This window comes from Pongo abelii, chromosome X (genome assembly GCF_028885655.2).
Source record: "Pongo abelii isolate AG06213 chromosome X, NHGRI_mPonAbe1-v2.0_pri, whole genome shotgun sequence".
Taxonomy (NCBI): domain Eukaryota; kingdom Metazoa; phylum Chordata; class Mammalia; order Primates; family Hominidae; genus Pongo; species Pongo abelii.
In genome coordinates, this window is record NC_072008.2 from 98,247,572 (window position 1) to 98,269,722 (window position 22,151).

The 22,151-nt window shown below is 35.8% G+C and overlaps 1 protein-coding gene across 1 annotated transcript in view; it reads right to left on the bottom strand.

Moving 5' to 3' along the window:
- Positions 1–21,801: 21,801 nt before the first annotated feature.
- The window catches only part of LOC129052825 (uncharacterized), a 165,980-nt gene continuing 165,630 nt past the window's right edge, over positions 21,802–22,151 (bottom strand). Inside the window, exon 4 of the mRNA XM_054544185.1 lies at positions 21,802–22,076. Within this exon, the coding sequence (XP_054400160.1) occupies positions 21,941–22,076 (136 nt within the window). The 3' untranslated portion in view covers positions 21,802–21,940. The remainder of the gene's footprint in view (positions 22,077–22,151) is intronic.

The window sequence follows — 22,151 nt, forward strand, 5'->3', positions numbered from 1 at the left end:
ATATGGTTTGTCTTGGAGGATGTTCTGTGTGCTGATGAGAAAAATGTATATTCTGCAGTACTTGAATATAATGTTCTGTAAATGTTTGTTATAGCCAGTTGTTCTAGAGTACAGATTAAGTCCAATGTTTCTTTGTTGACTTTCTGCCTTAATTATCAGCCTCATGCAGTCAATGGAGTGTTGAAGTCCCCCACTGTGATTGTGTTGTGGTCTCTTTACTCAGGTCTAGTAGTAATTGTTTTATGAATCTGATAGCTCAGAGATTAAGTGTATATATATTTATAATTGTGATATCTACTTATCAAGTTGATCCTTTCTTCATTATATAATGATCATCTTTTGTCTTTTTTTTTTACCTGTTGTTACTTTGAAGTCTGTTTTATCTTATAAAAGAACAGCTATTCCTTACTTTTGGTTTCAATTTGTGTGAAATATCTTTCTCCACCCCTTTGCCTTGAGTATATAAAAATCCTTATGTCTTAGGTACATTTCCTGAAGAAAGCAGATATTTGGTTTACAATATTTTCATCCAGTCTGCCTATCTGTATTTTTTTTAATGAAACATTTAGACCATTTAAATTCTACATAAATACTGAGTTCAGAGGTTCTGTGCCAGTCATCATGTTGATTTTTACCTAGTAACTTCGTTTTCTTCATTGTGGTATTGTTTTAAAAGACTGGTGGTTTTTATGCTTTCAGGAGTTTTTATTCTGGTGTGTATTGACCTTTTATTTCAAGATGTAGAACTCCTTTTAGAATTTATTGTAAAACTGGTATAGCATTGACAAATTTCCTCAGTATTTGCTTGTCTGAGAAATACTTTATTTCTTCTTCATTTATAAAACTTAATTTTGCTGGATACAAAATTCTTGGCTTACAGTTACTCAGTTTAAGGAGATTAAAGATAGGACTACAATCACTTCTGGCTTGTAAGGTTTCTGCTGAGAAGTCTGAAGTCAGTCTGATAGTTTTCCTTTTAGGTTACCTGGTGTTTTTGTCTCATTGATCTTAGAATTCTTTCTTTCACATGGATTTTAGATAGCCTGATAACTGATAAGATAGCTTGTGATGCCCTTTTCTCAATAAGTCTCACAGGAGTTTGAGCTTCTTATATTTGCATGTCTAAAAACTCTAGGAAGATGAGGAAAGTTTGTCTTAATTATTTCCTCAAATAGGTTTGTCAAACATTTTGCTTTTTCTTTTCCCTAAGAACACCTATAATTCTTAGATTTGGGCATTTTACATAATCCCATTTTTCTTGCAGATGTTGTTAATTTCTTTTAATTCTTTTTAAAAATTTTTTTGTCTGTTTGCATTAATTTGAATGCCTTGTCTTTGAACTCTGAAATTCCTTCTTCTACTTGTTCTGGTTGAATGTTAAAACTTTCCATTGCAGTTTGTATTTTCCTAAATGTTTCTTCTATTTCCAGAAGGTCTGATTGGTTTTTCTTCAAAGTAGCTATCTCTTTAGAAAATTTTTTATTTGGATCCTGAATTTTAAAAAAAATTCTATATGTTGATTTTAACCTTTCTCTTGTGTCCTCAAGTAAGTTAGTAACCAAACTTTTGAATTTTTATCTGGTATTCCAAAGATTTTATTTTGATTTGGGTCTACTGCTGGTGAGTTATTTGGGCAGAAGGAATTATATAGGATCTTGTTTTTTCATATTGCTAGAAATACTTACTTGGTTCCTTCTCATTTGGGTAAACCTTTTCTTTTCATTATTTTGAATTTATTTTTTATTCAACTAGGTTTTCTATTTTTTTCCCCTTGAGGATGTGACATTAATGTTTATAGTTTATTGTCACCTAGTTTTGACTCTGGTTGATTTCATTGGAGAAGCCTCAGTTTGAGTTCCTTGGTTATATAGATAAATTTTGTGTCATGGTTTTCTCTGACGTTGGTTGTGTTAATGTTATGCTGGGTCTACGAGAAGGTTCACTGTCTCCTGTTTGGCTGAAGTGGCAGAGGCCTCATGAAGCTTATCTTGTTTCTCAGTGGTGTGCATTTTTAACCTTTCTCTCCAATATTTTTTTCACTGGGTTGGACAGTTCAGAATTCAGTCCAGTAGGGGTTGCCCAAGGATAAAACTCAGCAGTGGCTAAAGCGGGTAAGTAAATGCAAATACCCCAATGGTGGGAAGAGGTCCCAGCTTTTAGAGATGTTGCTATGAAAATTCTCAGTAAAATGCAATGTGGTATTTTAAGGGGGAAGAGAGGAAGCTACTGCAGCTCTTCTTCCAGGCCTCAGAAAAACAATTTGCCTCTCAGTTATATTCCTGATCAGTGTTCTGGCTATCCAGATAAGGCATGCACCTCTATTCATCTGTAGGAATGCTGGTGTTCCATGAATAGAGAGATTGTGCCTTTACCTATAGTGCAAGCTGAACCTGTAAGGCACTTTTCCTTTGGGGATGCAGTCACCCTGGAGTGATCCAGAAAGGCTGCCTGCAGATGGGCCCATGCCAAGTTCCCATGGTAGACACCTGAGTTGTATCTGCAGCGGTGGGCAAGGGGGAGAAGAAGTCTCCTCCTTCCAGATCCTACACAAGAATGATGGGCGCTTGACTGTTGGAACCAAACCACAGTCTTTTCCCACTGAGCCCAGCATTGCACTTGTGCCTCCACTGAAGAAAACTTCCCACACATGGAAAATTCAGAGATGCAAAGCCTTTGGTCTGGTTTCTTTTATCCAATTGGGTGCTCCCTTAATATGGTATTCTCCCCATTCCCTAGGATTAGCAGTCCCTGAGGGCAAGACTACTGTGAATCCTGTTGCTTCTCTGGGTCTAGCTACCCAGTTGGGCTGCCACACTCTAGGCTGGTGCTGAGAAATGTCTGCAAGGGATCTGGTGATGTGACCTGTCCTCAAGTCTCCCAGTAGTGTTTATAAGCGCCCTCTCTGATGCAGGTTGGAGGTGAATGATGTAGACTCTCAGATTTCCTTAATTATAAATAGCCTTAGCATGTTGGCTTTCTCAAATGCCAGAAGTAGTAGTATCCACATGCAGACTCAAGACCTCTTGTTCATCAGGGTGATGCAGGCATTGGAAATAGTTGAGGTTATGCAAATGTCTTCTTCTTCTTGAGTGCTGTGTTTCTGTGCCTGCAGATGTAATGGGCTTTGCTGGTTGGCCTCCAGCCAGGAGGTGGCACTTGCAAAAGAGGACCACCTGTAGCGAGAGCAGTAGAATGTGTTCTTGCTTTATGTTACCCAGGGAGGTACTCTGGTGCCTCAGGCAATAAGCAGGGCAATGGATATCCCAAATATCCCCGTCCATCATGTTATACTACCAGGGTGGTGAAGGGACAAAACTGGGTTGGGGGTGGGTCAGGCAGGGCTGTCCTCTGGCACCCGACATGTAGCCACAAGCAGTTTCCTAATGGAGATTAGATGGCAGTTCCCTGGCTGCTGGAGTAATGTTCCAGGGAGGAGCACAACTACCTCTGTTACACAGAAGAATCTGCACGAGGAGCAGGGTATAGCAGGTGGCAGTAAGCTCCACTCAGCTACTACACACTTGGCAAGGCAGGTCTCATATCCAGAGTGTTATGCCAACAACAGCTATCTGGATTCCAGGCAGCCTGAGCTCAGAACTCAAAACTGCCCCAGGCCATAAGACTTTTCCCAGGAAGACTGAAACTGTGGCTTTCAGGCCATGCCCCTCTCTATATGCCTATGAAGCAGTGACACCCAGGGTCACGGAACTCCTGCACCTATGGCTGTAGCACACTTCCTGCTCAAGATTACATCACAAATCTCTTGTTGGGAGTGTCTCTGGACTGCAGCCTGAGCTAGCTGGCAGACTTCCATGAGGTCCCCTGAGAGGTAGGAACAGGAATGGCTTCTCTCCATCCTCACTGGATTCTAAGAGTGCAAACAAAGCATGCTGCTTCTCATATATTCCCCACTGTTCACTAAATCAGTTCCAGTGTTGGATAGAGTTATGGCCTTCCCGCATGGCCAGGATTGCCCCAGCTACTTTGTGGGAGTGTGTGTCATAGCAGCAGTCTCTCCATATTTCACGCAGTGGAGACTCACGGTTTTCCTTCTGGTTCATATTGTAGGCTGCTGCCTGCTGCTTCTTTCAAAGAGCCTGTGGTTTTGTTCAGTTTTTCTGTTAATTTCTTGTGTTGCTTCTTGGAAAAAATTTCAAAACATGAACCTGTACACACTATTTTGTTTTACAAGTGGGAGAGGCATGTTAACAATACTGCTAATCTGACCCCTTGGTGATGAAAAACTCTATCTTTGCTGTTTTATTTGATTCTTTAATCAATTTACAATCATTGATTTTATTGATCTAATTGGGTTTATATCTGGCATTTAACTTGATGTTTTCTATATGTCTCATCTCTTTTTTGTGGCTCTGTTCTTTTTTTTACCACATTGTTTGGCATTCAGTAAATATTGTCTATTGTAACATTTTAATTCCTTTAATGATTTTTTCAATATATTTTTGAGTATTTTTAGTAGTTTCTCTAGTTTACTATACATCCTAACTTATGAAAATCTACTTTAAATTTATACAAAATAAGTTAAAAATAGAAATAGAAATGTTATTCCTATAGAACTCTATTATTTTCCCCACATTTTGTACTATTATTGTTACTATATCTATGTTATAAATCCAAAAATACGTTACAATTTTTACTTTATATGATTTTATGTCTTTTAAAGAAGAGAGACGAGAATAGAATACATCTTTAAAGAGTTCACTATATCAACTTTCTCATCAAAATTTCTGCTTCCTTTCATTTGTTCCTGTGGGTGTGAGCTACCACCTTGGTGTTCTCCCCTTAATTCAATGCAGCTTTGCTCCTACTTACCTGCTTTGTGCTGCTATTGGAAAATATGTTGAATTTCTACATATCGTAGAACAATAATTTATATACATTTTTATGCAATTGTTTTTTGAAACTATTAAGAAAAGAAGAAATATGCTATTATACTTTCTTTTACAATATGTACATAGTTACCTTTACCAGCACTCTATATGCTTTAAAATTAATTCACATTTCTTCCTGGAGTCACTTGCTTGCAGACTGAATAATTTCTTTCTTTAAGTATTTTTTTTTAGGTGAGACTGCTAGTAGCAATTTTTTTTTTTTGAGGCAGAGTTTTGTTCTTATTGCCCAGGCTAGAGTGCAATGGCATGATCTTGGCTCGCTGCAACCTCTGCCTCCTGGGTTCAAGCGATTCTCCTGCCTCAGCATACCAAGTAGCTGGGATTACAGGCATCCGCCACCACGCCCAGTTAATTTTGTATCTTTTGTTTTTAGTAGAGACAGAGTTTCTCCATGTTGGTCAGGCTGGTCTCAAACTCCCAACCTCAAGTGACCCACCTACCTCGGCCTCCCAAAGTGCTGGGATTACAGGCGTTGAGCCGCTGTGCTTGGCCAGCAATTTTTTCTTTTAGTTTCTGTTTATCTGGGAATATTGTTACTTTGGCATTATTTTCATAATATAGTTTTGCTAACATTTAAAATTCCTGGTTGATAGCATTTTTTTAGCACTATAAATATATCATTCCACTTCATTGTTTACAGTTGAGTATTCAGCTGTTAATCTTTTTGGGGTCCCCCTATACATGATGAGTTTTCTTTCTCTTGCTGCTTTCAAGATTTTCTCTTTGCATAGGGCTTTCAACAGTTTCACTATTATGTGTGTGGGTGTGAATCTTTGGGATACACCATTCAGAAGACAATGTTACCTTGCAACATTTAATTGGATGTTCACCAGATTGTTTTCCATCAAATTTGGGAAGTAAGCCTCAACTTCCCATTTGATTCCTTTATTGGGTTTAACAATACTCAAAGGCATAAATTGCTCCACTGATTGATTAAATTAAATGCTGTTCCCTTTACAGGTATAGTTTTTGAGGATGGTCTTTGAGGTTTCTTATAATCCCAGGAAGTGTCTTATTAGCTACCATTTTCTCTGGTTGTCTGGTAAAGTTCTACATGGTCTACAGTTTGTCTTGTTGCTCTCGTGGAGCCAAAAGTCTCCTCGTAATTGCTTATGACCAAACTTTCCGTTATCTTCAACTTACCCCTAGGCTTGAAATTCTACACAGTCTGTTCTAAATATAGTCTTATAACTTTGGATGAGCTTCACAGTTTTCTGTTCTTAATATAGCCTTATAACTTTGGATGAGCTTCACAGTTTTCTGTTCTTACAACCTGCCTCCTTCCCTGTGTAAAATTTTTGAGCCACTTCTCCAGAACTTGCTATGATGACAGTGACTCATTACTATCATAGAGGCACACCTGCTTTCTGACCAAGGTGGTAGGTGGTAGCTTCTGATTATCTCAGTTTGCCTTCTTTAGTGTGAAATCCTCACTTTAGGAGTAATTTGAAGTGAAGACAAATGGGCCCCAGTATCCTTCATCTTCCACACCTGGGGAAGAGCTTGTATCTTATGAGTGGTGACTGGATAGTAGAAGAGAGCCTCAGAACTTTTAGATGCTATTGTTTGGAATAGAGCATCTGTATGTAACACAGAGCTGAGAGAAAAAGAAATGGTAGTGGGCTCCTCATCCCTGGAATACACTGTAACTCTAGACTGGAAGTTGAGGGAGAGAGAACCCTGAGTTCTTGGGTGACCCCACCATAAGTATGCCTCCTGTTATTATAAGCTGGAATTGAGGTGAGGGAGTGGGTTATAGTTCAAATGCCACAAGCATGCTCTGTTCTTGCCAAGATTTAGTAAACTTTCTTGAAAAAAAGTTTTTGTTTTCAAACTTACAGTATGCCTCTAGAATAATTTTCAGACACTTTAAATATTTGTTATTAAATAATTTACACCAGTTATGGTTCTTGTTTTGGGGAAAACTTCTCACACTAGTTTTTTGGAACTAAATTCTCTAAAATTTGTTTTTAAAATTCGAAGAAATGGCAAGTGAAAACAAAAGTTAATTCTTGAAAAATAAGAATGAAATAGGAAACTCTGAAGAGTAAGATAAGAAAAACAGTTAAAAACATGTCAAATAAGGGATGAGAAAGACAATATACTCACAGATTTTGAAGTTACTGAAACATTTTAAATGTGGAACATTATTCAAGAAATTTTGAAATCTGGAGGAAATTATTTTATTTCAAATATAAATTACCAAAATTGACTTTAAAATATATTACAAAGCTGAAGTAACTAAAAACAGCATAGTACTGATATAAAAAGAGACAAATACACCAATGGAACAGAATAGAGAATCTAGAAATAAATCCATGTGTTGACATCCAACTGACTTTTGACAATGGCACCAAGAACATACATTATGGAAAGGATAATCGTTTTAATAAATGGTGCTGGGAAAACAAGAAATCCATACACAGAAGAATGAAACTAGACTCCTGTCTCTCACCTCATACAAAAATCGACTCAAAATGGATTAAAAAGCTAGGTGCAGTAGCATAAGCTTGTAGTCCCAGCTACTCAAGAGATTGAAGCAGGAGAATCACTTGAGCCTAGAAGCTTGAAGCTGTAGTGCTCTATGATTGTACCTGTGGCTGGCTAGTCACCGCACTGCATTCTGAGCAACAGAGTGTGACCCCATTTCTCATCTCTAAAAATATTTAAAAAATGGATTAAAGACTTAACATAAGAATCAAAGCTATAAAACAACTAGGAGGAAACATAGGTAAAATGCTTTAGGACATTGGTCTGGAAAAAAAATGTCTGAATAAGACCTCAGAAGTACAGGCAACAAAAGGGAAAACAGACAAATGGAGTTACATCAAACTAAAACACTTCTGCACAGCAAAGGAAACAATCCACAGAGTGAAGGCAAAACCTGAAGAATAGAAAAAAATATATTTGCAAAATATTTATCTGACAAGAGATTAATATTCAGGATATAAACAGAACTCAACAGCAAAAAATACAAATAATTCAATAATGAAATACACAAATAATCTGAATAGACATTTCTCAAAAGAAGACATACAAATGACCAACAAGTATATTAAAAAATGCTCAACATTCTTAATTATCAGGAAATGCAAATCAAAACTGCAAGGAAATATTATCTCGACACAGTTAGAATGGCTGTTATCAAAGACAAAAACTAACAAATGCTGATGATAATATGGAGAAATAAGAATGCTTTCATACTGTCGGTAGTAATGTAAAATAGTACACCCGATATGGAAAACAATATGGAGGTTCCTCAAAAAAACTAAAACCGGAACTACCATATTAACCAGCAATTCCACTACTGAGTATGTATCCAAAGGAACAGATATCTGCACTCCCATGTTTATTGCAGCACTCTTCACAATAGCCAAGATTTGGAATCAACCTAAGTGTCCATCAACAGATGAATGGGTAAATAAAATATGGTATATATAGACAATGAAATACTATTCAGCCATAAGCATAAAATCCTTCATTTGTGGCAACATGGATGGAACTGGAGGACACTATGTTAAGTGAAATAAACCAGGCACAGAAAGATAAATACTGCATATCCTGTCTTATATGTCGGAGGTAAAAAAAAAGTGCTCACATTGAAGTAGAAAGTACAATAGTAGTTACTAGATGCTGGGATGGGAAAGAGCAGGAAATACAAAGATGTTGGTTAAGAAAATACAAGTTACAGCTAGATAGGAGGAATAAGTTCTAGAACTCTGTAGCCCTGTAGGGTTACTATAATTAATTATAATTTATTGCATTTTGTAGGAGATCTGTCAGGGTAGTGGGAGAAATTGTAGGAAGGGCTTTGCAAAGCTTCGGGGAAGAATGAGCCGAAGGCCCTGGTTCTTATCCTGGGGCAAAGGGCGTGAAGTAGGTACAAAAGAATGCAGGGGAGTTTATCTGAATAGCTTGTTTTCTCATGTCTCCAGAAACCTGGCCATTAATCATCCATGCACAATTACCCACAAGTGTATTGACTCAAGGCGTTTGTCATTAAATATATACTGAATAAATGCCCACAGCACCAGCTGGTCAGGGCCCGGCTGCCGACTCTTTACAGCACCCTCCTTGGGGTCTGTAAGCAGCTGGGTCCCCTAGCCCTCTCTTTCACTGGGTATCTGTGTCTGAGTGCATTTGTTCATCCATTGTTTGGCCAGGGTCTGCGGGTCAGACCCAGTAGTTTTGTTTATTTGTTTTTTTGTTTGTTTTGTTTTGTTGTTTTGGAGATGGAGTCTCGCTCTGTCGCTCAGGTTGGAGCGCAGTGGTGTGATCCCAGCTCACTGCAACCTCTGCCTCCAGGGTTCAAGCGATTCTCCTGCCTCAGCCTTCCAAATAACTGAGAATACAGATGTGTGCCAACACGCCCGGCTAATTTTTTGTATTTTTAGTAGAGACAGGGTTTCACCGTGTTAGCCAGGAGAGTCTCTATCTCCTGACCTCGTGATCTGCCCGCCTCGCCTCCCAAAGTGCTGGGATTATAGGCATGAGCCACCATGCCTGGCCAATTTATTGTATATTTTTAAATAGCTAGAATAAAAGAATTGTCACATTCCCAACACAAGGAAATAGTAAATGTTTGAGGTGATGGATATGCTAATTCCCCTGATGTAATCATTACACATTGTATGTATCAAAATATTACACTGCATCTCATAAATATGTACAATTATGTGTTAATTAAAATTTAAAAAAATTAATGTGGATCTAAAATCTGGAAAAAGTAATTTATTTCACTGCAAATATAATTACCAAAACTGACTGAGGAAATGGTAAAATAGCTAGACATTAAAGTAATCTCAGAAGACAGAGCAAAGGCAATTTAAAGGCAATTTAAAACCAATTTCTTTAAAAAGAGATCAGGCTTAGATTATTTTGCAATTCAATTGCATATAACAGTTTGGGCACATAAAACCATAAAACTCTATTTTTTATTTACATTTGGTTCAAGGACAAAAAACGCTGTATATATTTTATGTATACATCTTGGTGAGTTTGAAGATAAGTATATGCCTATAAAATTATCACCATAAACAATGCCATAAACTTAGTCAAAACCTATAAAAGTTTCCCCTCTTTTTTTGTGATAAGGATATTTAATATAAGATCTACTCTTTTCACCAATTTTTAATGACACAATACAGTATTGATAACTACATGTGTTATTCTGTATAGCAGATCTCTAGGACTTATTCATATAGCCTAACTGAAAGTATGTACTCTTTGACCAACACGTCCCTTATCCACACTATACCCCAGCCCCTGGTAACCACCATTCTATTTTTTGCCTCTATGAATTTGCCTGTTTTAGATATCTCATATAAATGAATTCATATAGTATTTGTTCTTCTGTGTCTGTCTTATTTCACATAGCATGCTATCCTCCAAGTTTATTTACGTTGTAGCAAATGGTAAGATTTCGTTCTTTTATAAGGCTGAATAATATTCCATTTTATGTATAGGTCACATTTTCTTTATCCATTCATCTGTTGATGGACATTTAGTTTGTTTCCATGTCTTGATCATTATAAATAGTGCTGAAGTAAGTACAAGAATGCAGATATTTCTGTAAAACTCTGATTTCAATTCCTTAGGGTAATATATTCAGAAGTAGTATTCATGGATCATATGGTAGTTCTGTTTTTAATTTTTTGAGAATCCTTCATAGTAACTATACTAATTTACGTTCATACCAATAGTGTATAAGGGTTTGTTCTCTCTACATACTCATCAACATTTATTTTATTTTCCTTCTTTTATATTTAATAATAGCCAACCTAAGAGATGTGAGGTGATTTTTTTTTTTATGGTTTTGGTTTGCATTTTCCTGTTGAGCACCATCTCATATACTGTTGTCCATTTGTATGTCTTTTTTGGAGAAATGTTTATTCAGATGTCTTACTAATTTTTAAATAAGTTTATGGGTTTTATATCTGCTACTAAGTTGTAAGAGTTTCTTATATATTTTGGATATTAAGCCTTTATCAGATATATGGCTTGCAAATATTTTCTCCCATGCAATAGGTGTTTTTTTTAATTATTATTTTTTTTTATTTTGCTGGTTGTTTCTTCTGATGTGCAGAAGCTGTTAAGTTTAATGTACTTCCCTTTGTGTATGCTTTTGTTTCCTGTGTTTTTGGTATTATAGCCAAGAAATCATTGCTAAGGCCAATGTCAAGAGGCTTTTCCCTTGTGTTTTCTTCTAAGAAAACTTCCACATTATCCAAACTCATTCCATCTGTAAAAAACCATTAAAAATCTCCATAATTCATCATATGAAACTAACAAAATTTTTCTATGTAAAACTAAAAACAGTAGTACAAAATGAGAAAATGGTAGCAAATGTAATTAAAAACGTAAGTGAAAAAATTTAAAACAAATCTTAGTCAATCAAATTGAGTAATAAATGAAGAGAATAATACCATGATGTCTGAATATGTTTTATTTCTTAAATGCAAAATTTTTTTTTAAGAAAATCTGTCTGAAGAATTCACTCTATCAATAAATTTAAGGGGAAATATATGATTGCATCAATAGATGTCAAAATAAACATTCAACTCAAATAAAAATTTAGGTAGAAATTAAAGGGAACTGTGAAAATTGATAAATACATTTTGCAACAAAACTAGGAGCAAACATAGTTTATAATGCAATACGGATTTTCATTGCTGTCAGAAAAAGATTGACAGATGCCATCCTCAGTATTATTCAACAATATTTTTGGAGATTTTAGCTAATGCAATGCGATAAGCAAATGAAACATTCAGTATTTTGAAAAAATTTTTAAAAACTCAAAAATAAAAGTATTTTAGTAATTCAAAACACACTTCTTTCTGTTATTAGAATTAAGACAATTTGATGGTACAATTATTATTAATTTTTTGTGATCAAATTTTTATCATAAAAAATCAATATACATATTTTTGTATACTACCCTACTAAAAACAGAAAAGAAAAATATCTCATTCACGCTAATAACACCACCATCAAATACTTTGTAATAAATTTCAAAAAAATGGGACAAAATCTACATGAATCTATAAAATTTAATAGAAAACATAAAAACAAATCTGTCTAAATGGAAGAACAAGCCATGGTCTCAGATGAGAAGACATAATACCATCAAAATATGAAGACCTTGTAATGTAATGCATTTCTTTACTGCATCCAGTAATAATCCCAATGGAGTTATTATTTTGGGAATCTTCATAAAAATATTATTCTTTTTATTTTACTTTAAGTTCTGGGATACATGTGCTGAATGTGCATGTTTGGTACATAGGTATACATGTGCCATGGTGGTTTTCTGCACCTATCAACCCGTCATTTAGATTTTAAGCCCCATATGCATTAGGTATTTGTCCTAATGCTCTCCCTCTCCTTTCCCCCCACCCACTGACAAGCCACGGTGTGTGATGTTCTCCTCCCTGTGTCCATGGGTTCTCATTGTTCACCTACCACTTATGAGTGAGAACATGTGGTGTTTGGTTTTCTGTCCCCATGTTAGTTTGCTGAGGATGATGCTTTCCAGCTTCATCTATGTCCCTGCAAAGGACATGAACTCATTCTTTTTTATGGCTGCATAGTGTTCCATGGTGTATATGTGCCACATTTTCTTTATCCAGTCTATCATTGGTGGGCTTTTGGGTTGGTTCCAAGTCTTTGCTATTGTAAATAGTGCTGAAATGAACATACATGTGCATGTGTCTTTATAGTAGAATGATTTATAATCCTTTGGGTATACACCCAGTAATGGGATTGCTGGATCAAATGGTATTTCTGGTTCTAGATCATTGAGGAATTGCTGCACTGTCTTCCACAATGGTTGAACTAATTTACACTCCCACCAACAGCGTAAAAGCATTCCTATTTCTCCACATCCTTGCCAGCATCTGCTGTTTCCTGATTTTTTAATGATCGCCATTCTAACTGGCATGAGATGGTACCTCATTGTGGTTTCAATTTGCATTTTTCTAATGACCAGTGATGATGAGGTTTTTTTCATGTTTCTTGGCCACATGGGCAAATACTTCATAACTAAAACACCAAAAGCAATTGCAACAAAAGCCAAAATTGACAAATGGGATCTAATTAAACTAAAGAGCTTCTGCTCAGCAAAAGAAACTATCATCAGAGTGAACAGGCAACCTACAGAATGGTAGAAATTTTTTGCAATCTATTCACTTACCGAGGTCTAATATACAGAATCTACAAGGTACTTAAACAAATTTACAAGAGAAAAGCAAATAACCCCATCAAAAAGTGGGGGAAGGACATAAAATTACTTTAAAATTCAAGCAAATATTTTCTTAAAAATAAGATTAATAAGGAGAAAGAATTGCCTCACCAGATGTAAAAATTTACTATACAAATATAGTCCATGTGATATGATATGACTCTGAGACAGAAATAGAAAAATAGAACTTTGAAAGTTAAAGATTAGAGGGAAATAGATCCAAGTACATATATAATGTTAGGATTAAGCTTTACTGCAAGAGACCCAAAATACCAGTGGCTTTAAAAAGAAAATGTTGCTTTCCTCATTCATCTGGAGAAAAAAAATTAAGTCTGGTATGCAATGCTACTGTGTCAGTGATATTGACTCCTTCTATCTTGTTTTTTTTTATATTGTGTGGTCTCAATTCTCAAGGTCATTCATGATCCAAGGCAGCTGCTTCTGTTTCATTCATCCCACCTGGATTACAGTCTGCAAGAAAGAAAAAAAGGAAAAATAAGGGCGAAACTCCATCCTTTTAAGGTCACTTTCAGAGAAGTCTACATACTCACCTAGAACTTGACTTAGCCATATGTAGTGCAAGATCAGCCCAAAATGAAATATTTATTTTTAGGCTGTCATGTGCCTTGCTGACAAGTGGAGGATATCAAACTACAAAAGAAGGGGAGAACAGATATTGATAGACAACTAGCAATCTCTTACACATATATGACATGGTTAGCATTTCAATTCTGTGGGGAAAATGCAGTGATCATCAACCTTGAACATGCATCAGAATCACTCTCTCCCTTGCTGGCTTTTAAGAAGAAAGCTGCCATGTTGTGAGCTGCCTTATGGAGAGAGCCACGTGGGAATAAACTGAAAAGAAAGAAATTGAAGCTCTTAGTCCAACAGCCTGCAAGAAGCTGCATATTGCTGGAAACCATATTAGTTTGAAATCAGATTCTTTCCCAGGTGAGCTTTCAGATGAGAACTCAGTCCTGGCCAACATCATGATTGCAGCCTTGCAGAACACCCAATAAAGCCATGACAAGAACTTTCACCAACAATAACTGAGAGATAATAAATATGTGTTGTTTTAAGTCACTAAGTGTTGGTAATATAGTTAGGTAGCAATAGAAAACTATATGCTAGATGTTATTCATACTACTGCTATTTGAGGCCTAATTAGTTATTTAATATATTGTGTCAGCACCCATGGCTATGTGTAACAAGGGAATTCATATATTTCTATAACCTCAAGTTTCCATAGAATATATTCCATGCAGACAACTTTCAGATATATAAATAAATTTATTCTCAATCTATTGCTTATTCATTCTTCTCCTAAGACAAGAAGGTCTTCTAATGGTAGATGGTATCCATTGGTCCATGGTTATTAATTGCATAGAACTAATGGCATATTCTACACCTGCACTGTTTAATATAATAGTCATATGGTAAACGTGGCTATTTATTTTTAAACCACGTAAAACTAAATCAAATAAAAATTCAATTCTCTATTTACACTAGACCTTTTTTCTGCACTCCATAGCCACAGGTATCAATGGACTCATTTCATCATCAAGGCTAGTGGCTATCACATTGGAGACTGGAATTATGGGGCATTTTAATCATTATATAATTTTTTTATAGTTCTGGTCTATACTTAGGAGGAGAGGAAAGTGGTATGTAGAGATCTGTAGTTTTTCTCTTACCATCTGCATTGGTAATAAAGCTGACATTTTTGTCAGTATCTTGTATACTGATACAATATTTTGTATCTAACTTTCAGTTGCTTTCCACCTTCGGGGGAAACAAGAATTTTCATGTAATGATCTCTTAAAATATGCTACTGTTCATTGGAACAAATATGTAGCAAGATCCTTAAGTCTTACCGCATATAAAAGCAAGTGCCAAATGGGTTTAATACCTAATAATAAACATAGAATAATATAGAGTATTACATCTATTTTAAGATGCATAATTATTTTTCATATTATAACTCATTTGAAATAGAATGTTTCTTACAATCTAATGATGTCTTGCAATTGCTCACGGATAGATGGCAATCATGACATAGTTGCCATTGCCAACACAACTGTCAATTTGATTGTCATTTTTGGTAAAATAACTACATAGCTTCACTCTTTGAAATTTCATTCGGTAAATAATATAAAAACCACTCGATGATGATAGATAATAGTGAAGTAACTGTTAATGACAAAAGGGTCAGTATTATGTGGCTAAATAATAAACAAATAATAAATCCATGACTGTGAGTTGAAAAAAAAAGATTCAGAACAGTTGGACCTTTGGTGTAAAGAAATTATAAGAGTATTTTTTTGAGGCAGAATCTCACTCTGTCACCCAGACTACAGTGCAGTGGCATGATTATAGCTCACTTAAACCTCATACTTCTGGGTTCAAAGGATTTTCCCACGTCAGCCTTCTGAGTAGCTGGGACTACAGGCATGTGCCTGCATGCTGGGGTACTTTAATCAATTTTCTCCTTATGTTTTTCTTTTCATGAATGTACAGGTGTACATTATAAAAACTATATCTAAATAAGTGTTTTAAAGTCTTTAATGAAATAAAGTAATAAATGATTAGAAAGCATTGTATCAGTTGGATTGCCAGGGCCATTTTCTTTCTTTGTGGTACACAAAATGAGATGAATCATAAAACTTATAGTATCTTAGACTAAAATATAAAACATAACAATGATAATGATAGTAATAGGTATAATAAGAGTACTAAGTAATGATAGTAGTAGATATAACAGTAAATAGTAATATTAACATTAGGAGGAAATTTAGTAAAATGTTTATATAAACTTAGGATAAGATTGAAGAGAATGATAAGGCCAGTAAGTGAATCCATAATGCATAAAGCATAATATGGAAATTTTGGTTACCTAAATAAATAGCATTTGGTAAAGATACCATAAACAAAGACAAAATATGAAGAATGGACTGAGTAGAAATATTGGAAAAATGAATGACAGAGTAAGACTTAACAACACTAATACAGAGAGCTCCTACAAATTGAAGTGAAAAAAAAAACAAATAACTGTTAAAATATTCAATTAAGAGGCATTTTTTAAAAAAACCAAAACAGTTCTTTTATTTACAAAGATCATAATCTAGAAATTTCCTGCAGAGTCCAAAGTCCAAACTCCTAGATAAAGTCTGAGAGCTGTTAGACACCCCAATCACAAGTAAGCAATAGAGGCCAGATATTACATATTTAAACAACAAATGTTTCTCAGTTTTAGGAAGAAAGCAAAAACACTGTTGTTCATTTGATAGGGACTAAAAGGGTGACAAAAGTCTTTCGCCAAAGACTTTACTGCTTTACTAAATTTTTCAACTCACTGTAATTTTAAAAATAAAAAATAGTATAATATATATAGGGGAGTGTGGCAAGTTAAATATACCCACAGATTCTTTGATGGTACTGCCATTGAGAGGGAGATCTATAACACTGACTTTGAATTTGGGTGGATTCCCTAACTGCTTTGACCGTTAGAATACAACAGATGCTATGCTGTGCCAGATTCTAGGCCCAGTCCTTAAAAGATTGGCAGGCTCCACTTCCTGCCCAGCAGAACACTTGCTTGGAGCCCTGAAGTGCTACTACTGTGCCATGGAGAAGACTTGCACAAGCTCTGAAATGATAGAAACAGCAAGTGAGAAAGCGAGTGAGTGAGAGAGAGAATAACTTAGATATGTGCAGCTTCTAGCCATTGCTGATATTTTGGACCCTCCAGAGATAACCAGCTGTTAGCTGAAAATCACTGAGTGACCTCAGTTGACATCATGTCTCGGTAGAGAAACACTTTTGTGAAATAGTCACTATTTCTGTGGATATTTATAGTGACCAGTAGGTCGCTGTATCTCAGGGGGAAGCAGAGTTGTTGAATTTTGTATACCCAATGGAATATTATTCAGCCATAAAAGAATAAAATGTCAATGTCATGACATTGACAATAAAATGGATGGAAGTGGAGGACATTATTTTAAGGAAAATAAGCCAGGCATAGAAAGACAAATATGTTATCACTCATATGTGGGAGTTAAAAAAAAAAATGAACTCATGGAGGTAAAGAGTAGAATGACAGCAGAGGCTGCAAAGGGTAGCAGAGAAGGGGGGATAAAGTGGGGATGGCTAATTGGTATGAAAATACAGTTAGATGGAATGAATAAGATCTGGTATTCAGTAGCAAAATAGGGTGACTATAGTTAACAGTAATATATTGTATAATTTAAAATAGCAAAAAGGGTAGAATTGGAATTTTCCTGACACAAATAAATGATAAATGCTTGAGATAATGGATACCCCAACTACCCTGATTTGGTCATTATATATTATATACCTATATCAAAATATCACATTTACTCCATAAATATATATAACTCTTATATACTCATAATAAAAAAACATGTTGGAAGTGGGAAGGCTTTCCTAATTTTATTTTGTTTGAAATACAAGCCCTAGGATGTATATTAATTCCCTGGAACTGCCATGTCTATTTGGGGAAAAAAATGGGATTTTCCAAATCAATAGCACCTCATGTCTCATTTTCTTGTATAATACTGTTTAAAGAGAACTTTTGTTTCTCAACTTCTAGATAGTCTGTAAAGCGTGACCTCTGTAATAGTTTTATTGAAATGCTTAGTCTGAATTTAATCGTGGTGAAACAAGTAGGTGTATCCATGTTGTAGGAAATTCTAAAAAGTAACTGCCCTGGACTCTTCAAGATGTCAAAAGACATGTACATGTGGAGGAACTATTTCTAATAAAAGGAGCCTAACAACTGTTTTAGTCCATTTGGGCCACCCAGAAACTGGGTGGTCTATAAATAACAGATATTTATTTCTAAAAGTTCTAGAGACTGGAAAGCACAAGACTAAGGCTCCAGCACATTTAGTGTTTGGTAAGGTTCCACTTTCTGGTTCATAGTCGGCACCATCTAGTTGTGTCCTCACATAGTGAAAGGAGCAAATGAGCTCTCTTAGGCCTTTTACAACGGCACTAAAAGCACATGAGAGCTCTGACCTCATGACCTAATCACCTCCCAAAAGGCTCCACTTCCTAATACAATCACTTTGTGGGTAAGGATTTCAGCATGTTTTGGGGAGACAAACATTCAGAACAAAGCAAAAACCAAGTGCAATGCCTGCTTATTGATTAGATTCTGGTTTGGGTGTGGGAGGTGACAAGGACTATTTTCTTGACCAAACTTTAATGAGGCTGATCTGAGCTTACTTCTCAACTAGGAAGCCTTGTCCTTGGCCTGAAAAGCCCAGTTTTAGCAAATCATTGTGCTGAGTCGGTTTATTGATAATACCATTACCCTTGATACCTGTGATATTATATATATACAGTGTGTGTGTATATATGTATTTTGTATGTGTGTGTGTGTATATATATAAAGATTTTTTGTTTATGGTTCCTGGCTCATAATTCCCATAACCCTTGCTATAATTTGGGGACATTTTATGCCTCAGTAGCAAGCCTCAGAAAACAGATTCTGTCTTTCTGACCTTCCATTGCCCTCCCTCCACCTGCCCAAGGCAGGACTCTAGTCTAATTGTTGAGTCATAAGACCATTACTCCAGAGAGGGTCCTGCTTCATACCCTGGAGGAAGAAATGCTGCATGGAGAGACCAGAGGAATCTGAAAAGACAGACCTTGCTGGGTTTCCCCACTCAGTCTATTAATATTAGATCAAAACCTTTTTGCCTAATTACATTTCTGCTTGGTTGTCACTCATGCCTATCCAATGAAGTCTCTATAGAAGGCCCAAGAGGACAGGGTTAGCGGAGCTCCCAGATAGCTGAACACATGGAGATTCCTGGGGGGTGCTGCACCTGGGGAGGGCATGGAGGCTCAGTGCCACTACCCACTATATCTTTCCCTATGCATCTCTTTGTGTCTATCCTTTGTAATATCCTTTAAAATAAAATGGCAAACATGGGTGTTTCCCTGAGTTTGGTGAGCTACTCTAGCAAATTAATCAAACCCAAAGAGGAGATCGTGGGACCATCAACTTGAAGCTGATTAGTCAGAAGTTCCAGAGACCTGACTTGCTGCTGGTGTCTGAAGTGTGGGACAGTCTTGGGATGGAGCAATCAACCTGTGGAACCTGATGCTATTTCCAGATAAATAGTGTAGGAATTGAATTGAAGGACACTCAGTTGGTGTCTGTTGCAGAACTGATAGCTTTCTTGAAATAGGAAGAACCACCCCCCAACCCACCAATATTTGGTCACAGAAGTCTTCTGTGTTTATTGTTGTGCTGAGAGAGCAGAGGAAAAACAGTTTGAGTTTTTTTGCCACAATATCTAATCAAGTTTCTCTTCCCCTACCCTTGATATCTAATCAAATTCTTTTTAGTAATTTTCTATTCACTGACTCTCACCTTGCCCTTTGGCTGTGAATCCCCAGCTTCCCTTGCTGTATTTGAAGTTGAGCTCAGTTCTGTACTGAAATCTCTCCCCCTACTGAAATGGCTCAAATTAAATATGTCTTGCCACTTTTAACAAGTGTTCAGTACTATTTCCTTTTAATGGGTGAAGGGCAGCTCTATAGAATATTTTTGTGAATTTGAAGAAATTTTAACACGTATTGTATTTTAAATGTGATTATTGTTTCAGTATTTTGGGTGTGGTAATGGTGTTTTTTGTGTCTTTATCTTAGGAGATACATGTTGAATATATATATATATGTAAAATTTTAAGATATCTGAAACATAATTTCAAATGATTTATCTCCCCTCACAAATGTGTCCGTGTGTGTGTGTTTGTGTGTGTGTGTATGAGTGTGTACATAGATAAAAATTATAGGAGTGCTCTCACTCTAGTATGCGTCACTTGTCCTGTAGAATTGAAAATTTACAAAATAAACTGTTGAAGAAAACAATAGTCTCTTGAAAACTATTAATAGTTGTTTATTTCATGAGAAAAACTTACGAACAAGAAAGGAAGAGAAACTGGATGCTTTCTTTTCATTTTATATCTTACTCATAATGTTTTGATTTTAAAAATAGCATTCACATATAACTTACTTCATCAAATATAATATGGCATTGATTCTAAGATGCATTATCTTATATACTTTTAAGAAAAAATATTCTGTCAAATAGACTATGACACAACAATTCAATGGTGATTGTGCATGACACAATGTTTTAATAATAATCCCACACTACACATGAATGGCTTATAATAATATCCTGTCATTGTAGTGAATTTTCTTTCATCTATTCCCAAAATATAAAAACTTATTTTGCCTTAAGATTCATTGCTTGTGGTGTGATTGGTAAACACTTTACACATGTGTCTGTAATAAAACTTAACAGAGCTTCATTTACTTGTGTCTTTCTTTCTTTAGTCTTTTAAGTAATCTGATTATTTCTTTGCAAGAAAAATGAAACTGAACTCTGTATTGGAAACTATACTTCCCCTTCAGATTACATTTCAGGAATAAAGAATGTAATCACCCAGCTACTCAGAATTTTGCCACTAGACAGTCCTCAGCCGTAAGCTTTCTTCAGAATTGTCTTTGCTATAGACAGTTGCAACCTACACACTGGGAGAAAATGTTTCCAAAACATATGTCTGGTGTGGGGTTAATATACAAAATTTGTAAAGAGCTAACACAACTCAGTAGCAAAAACAAAACAAAACAAAACAGAGACCTGATTTAAAAACTGGCAAAAGACCTGAATAAATATTCCTCTATAGAAAAGACAAAAATGAGTATCAGTTATATGAGAAGGTGCCCAAAATCACTAATCATTAAGAAAATGCAAGTGAAACCCACAATGAGATAGCTCCAACCTGCTAGGATGCCTATTATTAAAATATAAATGACAAATGCTGGAAAGGATGGGAGAAAAGAGAAATCTTGTACACTGTTGATGGGAATGTAAATTAGTATAGCTATTATGGAAAACAGTATGGAGGTTCCTCAATAAAAATAAAGCCATCATTTGATCCAACATTTCCACCTCTGAATATACATTTGAAGGAAACGAAATTATAATCTGGAAGAGATGTGCACTTCCATGTTCCTTGAAGCATTATTCACAATAGCCAAGATACATACATATATATGATATACATGTGTGTACATGTAGGCTTATTACAGCACTATTCACAATAGCAAAAACTTGGAACCAACCGAAATGTCCATCAATGATAGACTGCATTATGAAAATGTGGCACATATACACCATGGAATACTATGCAGCCATAAAAAAGGATGAGTTCATGTCCTTTGCGGGGACATGGATGAAGCTGGAAACCATCATTCTCAGCAAACTAACACAGGAACAGAAAACCAAACATCGCATATTCTCACTCATAGGTGGGAATCAAACAATGAGAACACTTGGACACAGGAAGGGGAACATCACACATGGGGGCCTGTTGTGGGGTGGGGGGAGGGGGAGGGATAGTATTAAGAGAAATACCTGATATAAATGATGAGTTAATGGGTGCAGCACACCAACATGGCACATGTATACATATGTAACAAACCTGCACGTTGTGCACATGTACCCTAGAACTTAAAGTATAATAATAAAGATAAATAAATAAATAAATAAACTGTAGCTCTTTTAAACTCAGAAACTATATACATTCTCTTTCATTGTGTAGAAATAAGTGCAGATTTTTGAAAAATAGATAATGATTATTCCCAGATGTTTACTCTTTCATATGAAATTTAGAGTCATTTTATCCAATCTTTAACTTATTTAATATTGGATTTTAACTGGAATCTTTCACTTCAAGTTGTTCAATCAATTGGCTGGCAAGTTGGAGCTGACTCGGAGTTCAGCTGAGTCTGTGAGCCATGGACTTTGGTTCCTCAGTCCCTCCTTAAGCGAGTCTCCCTGCATGGCTGCATGGACTTTCTCATGGTAAGTTGCCTGGATTCTGTGAAAAAGAAACGCGAGCAAAACAAACAAAAGTGTTATGGCCTATGCTTGAAAATCAAAAATTGTCACATTT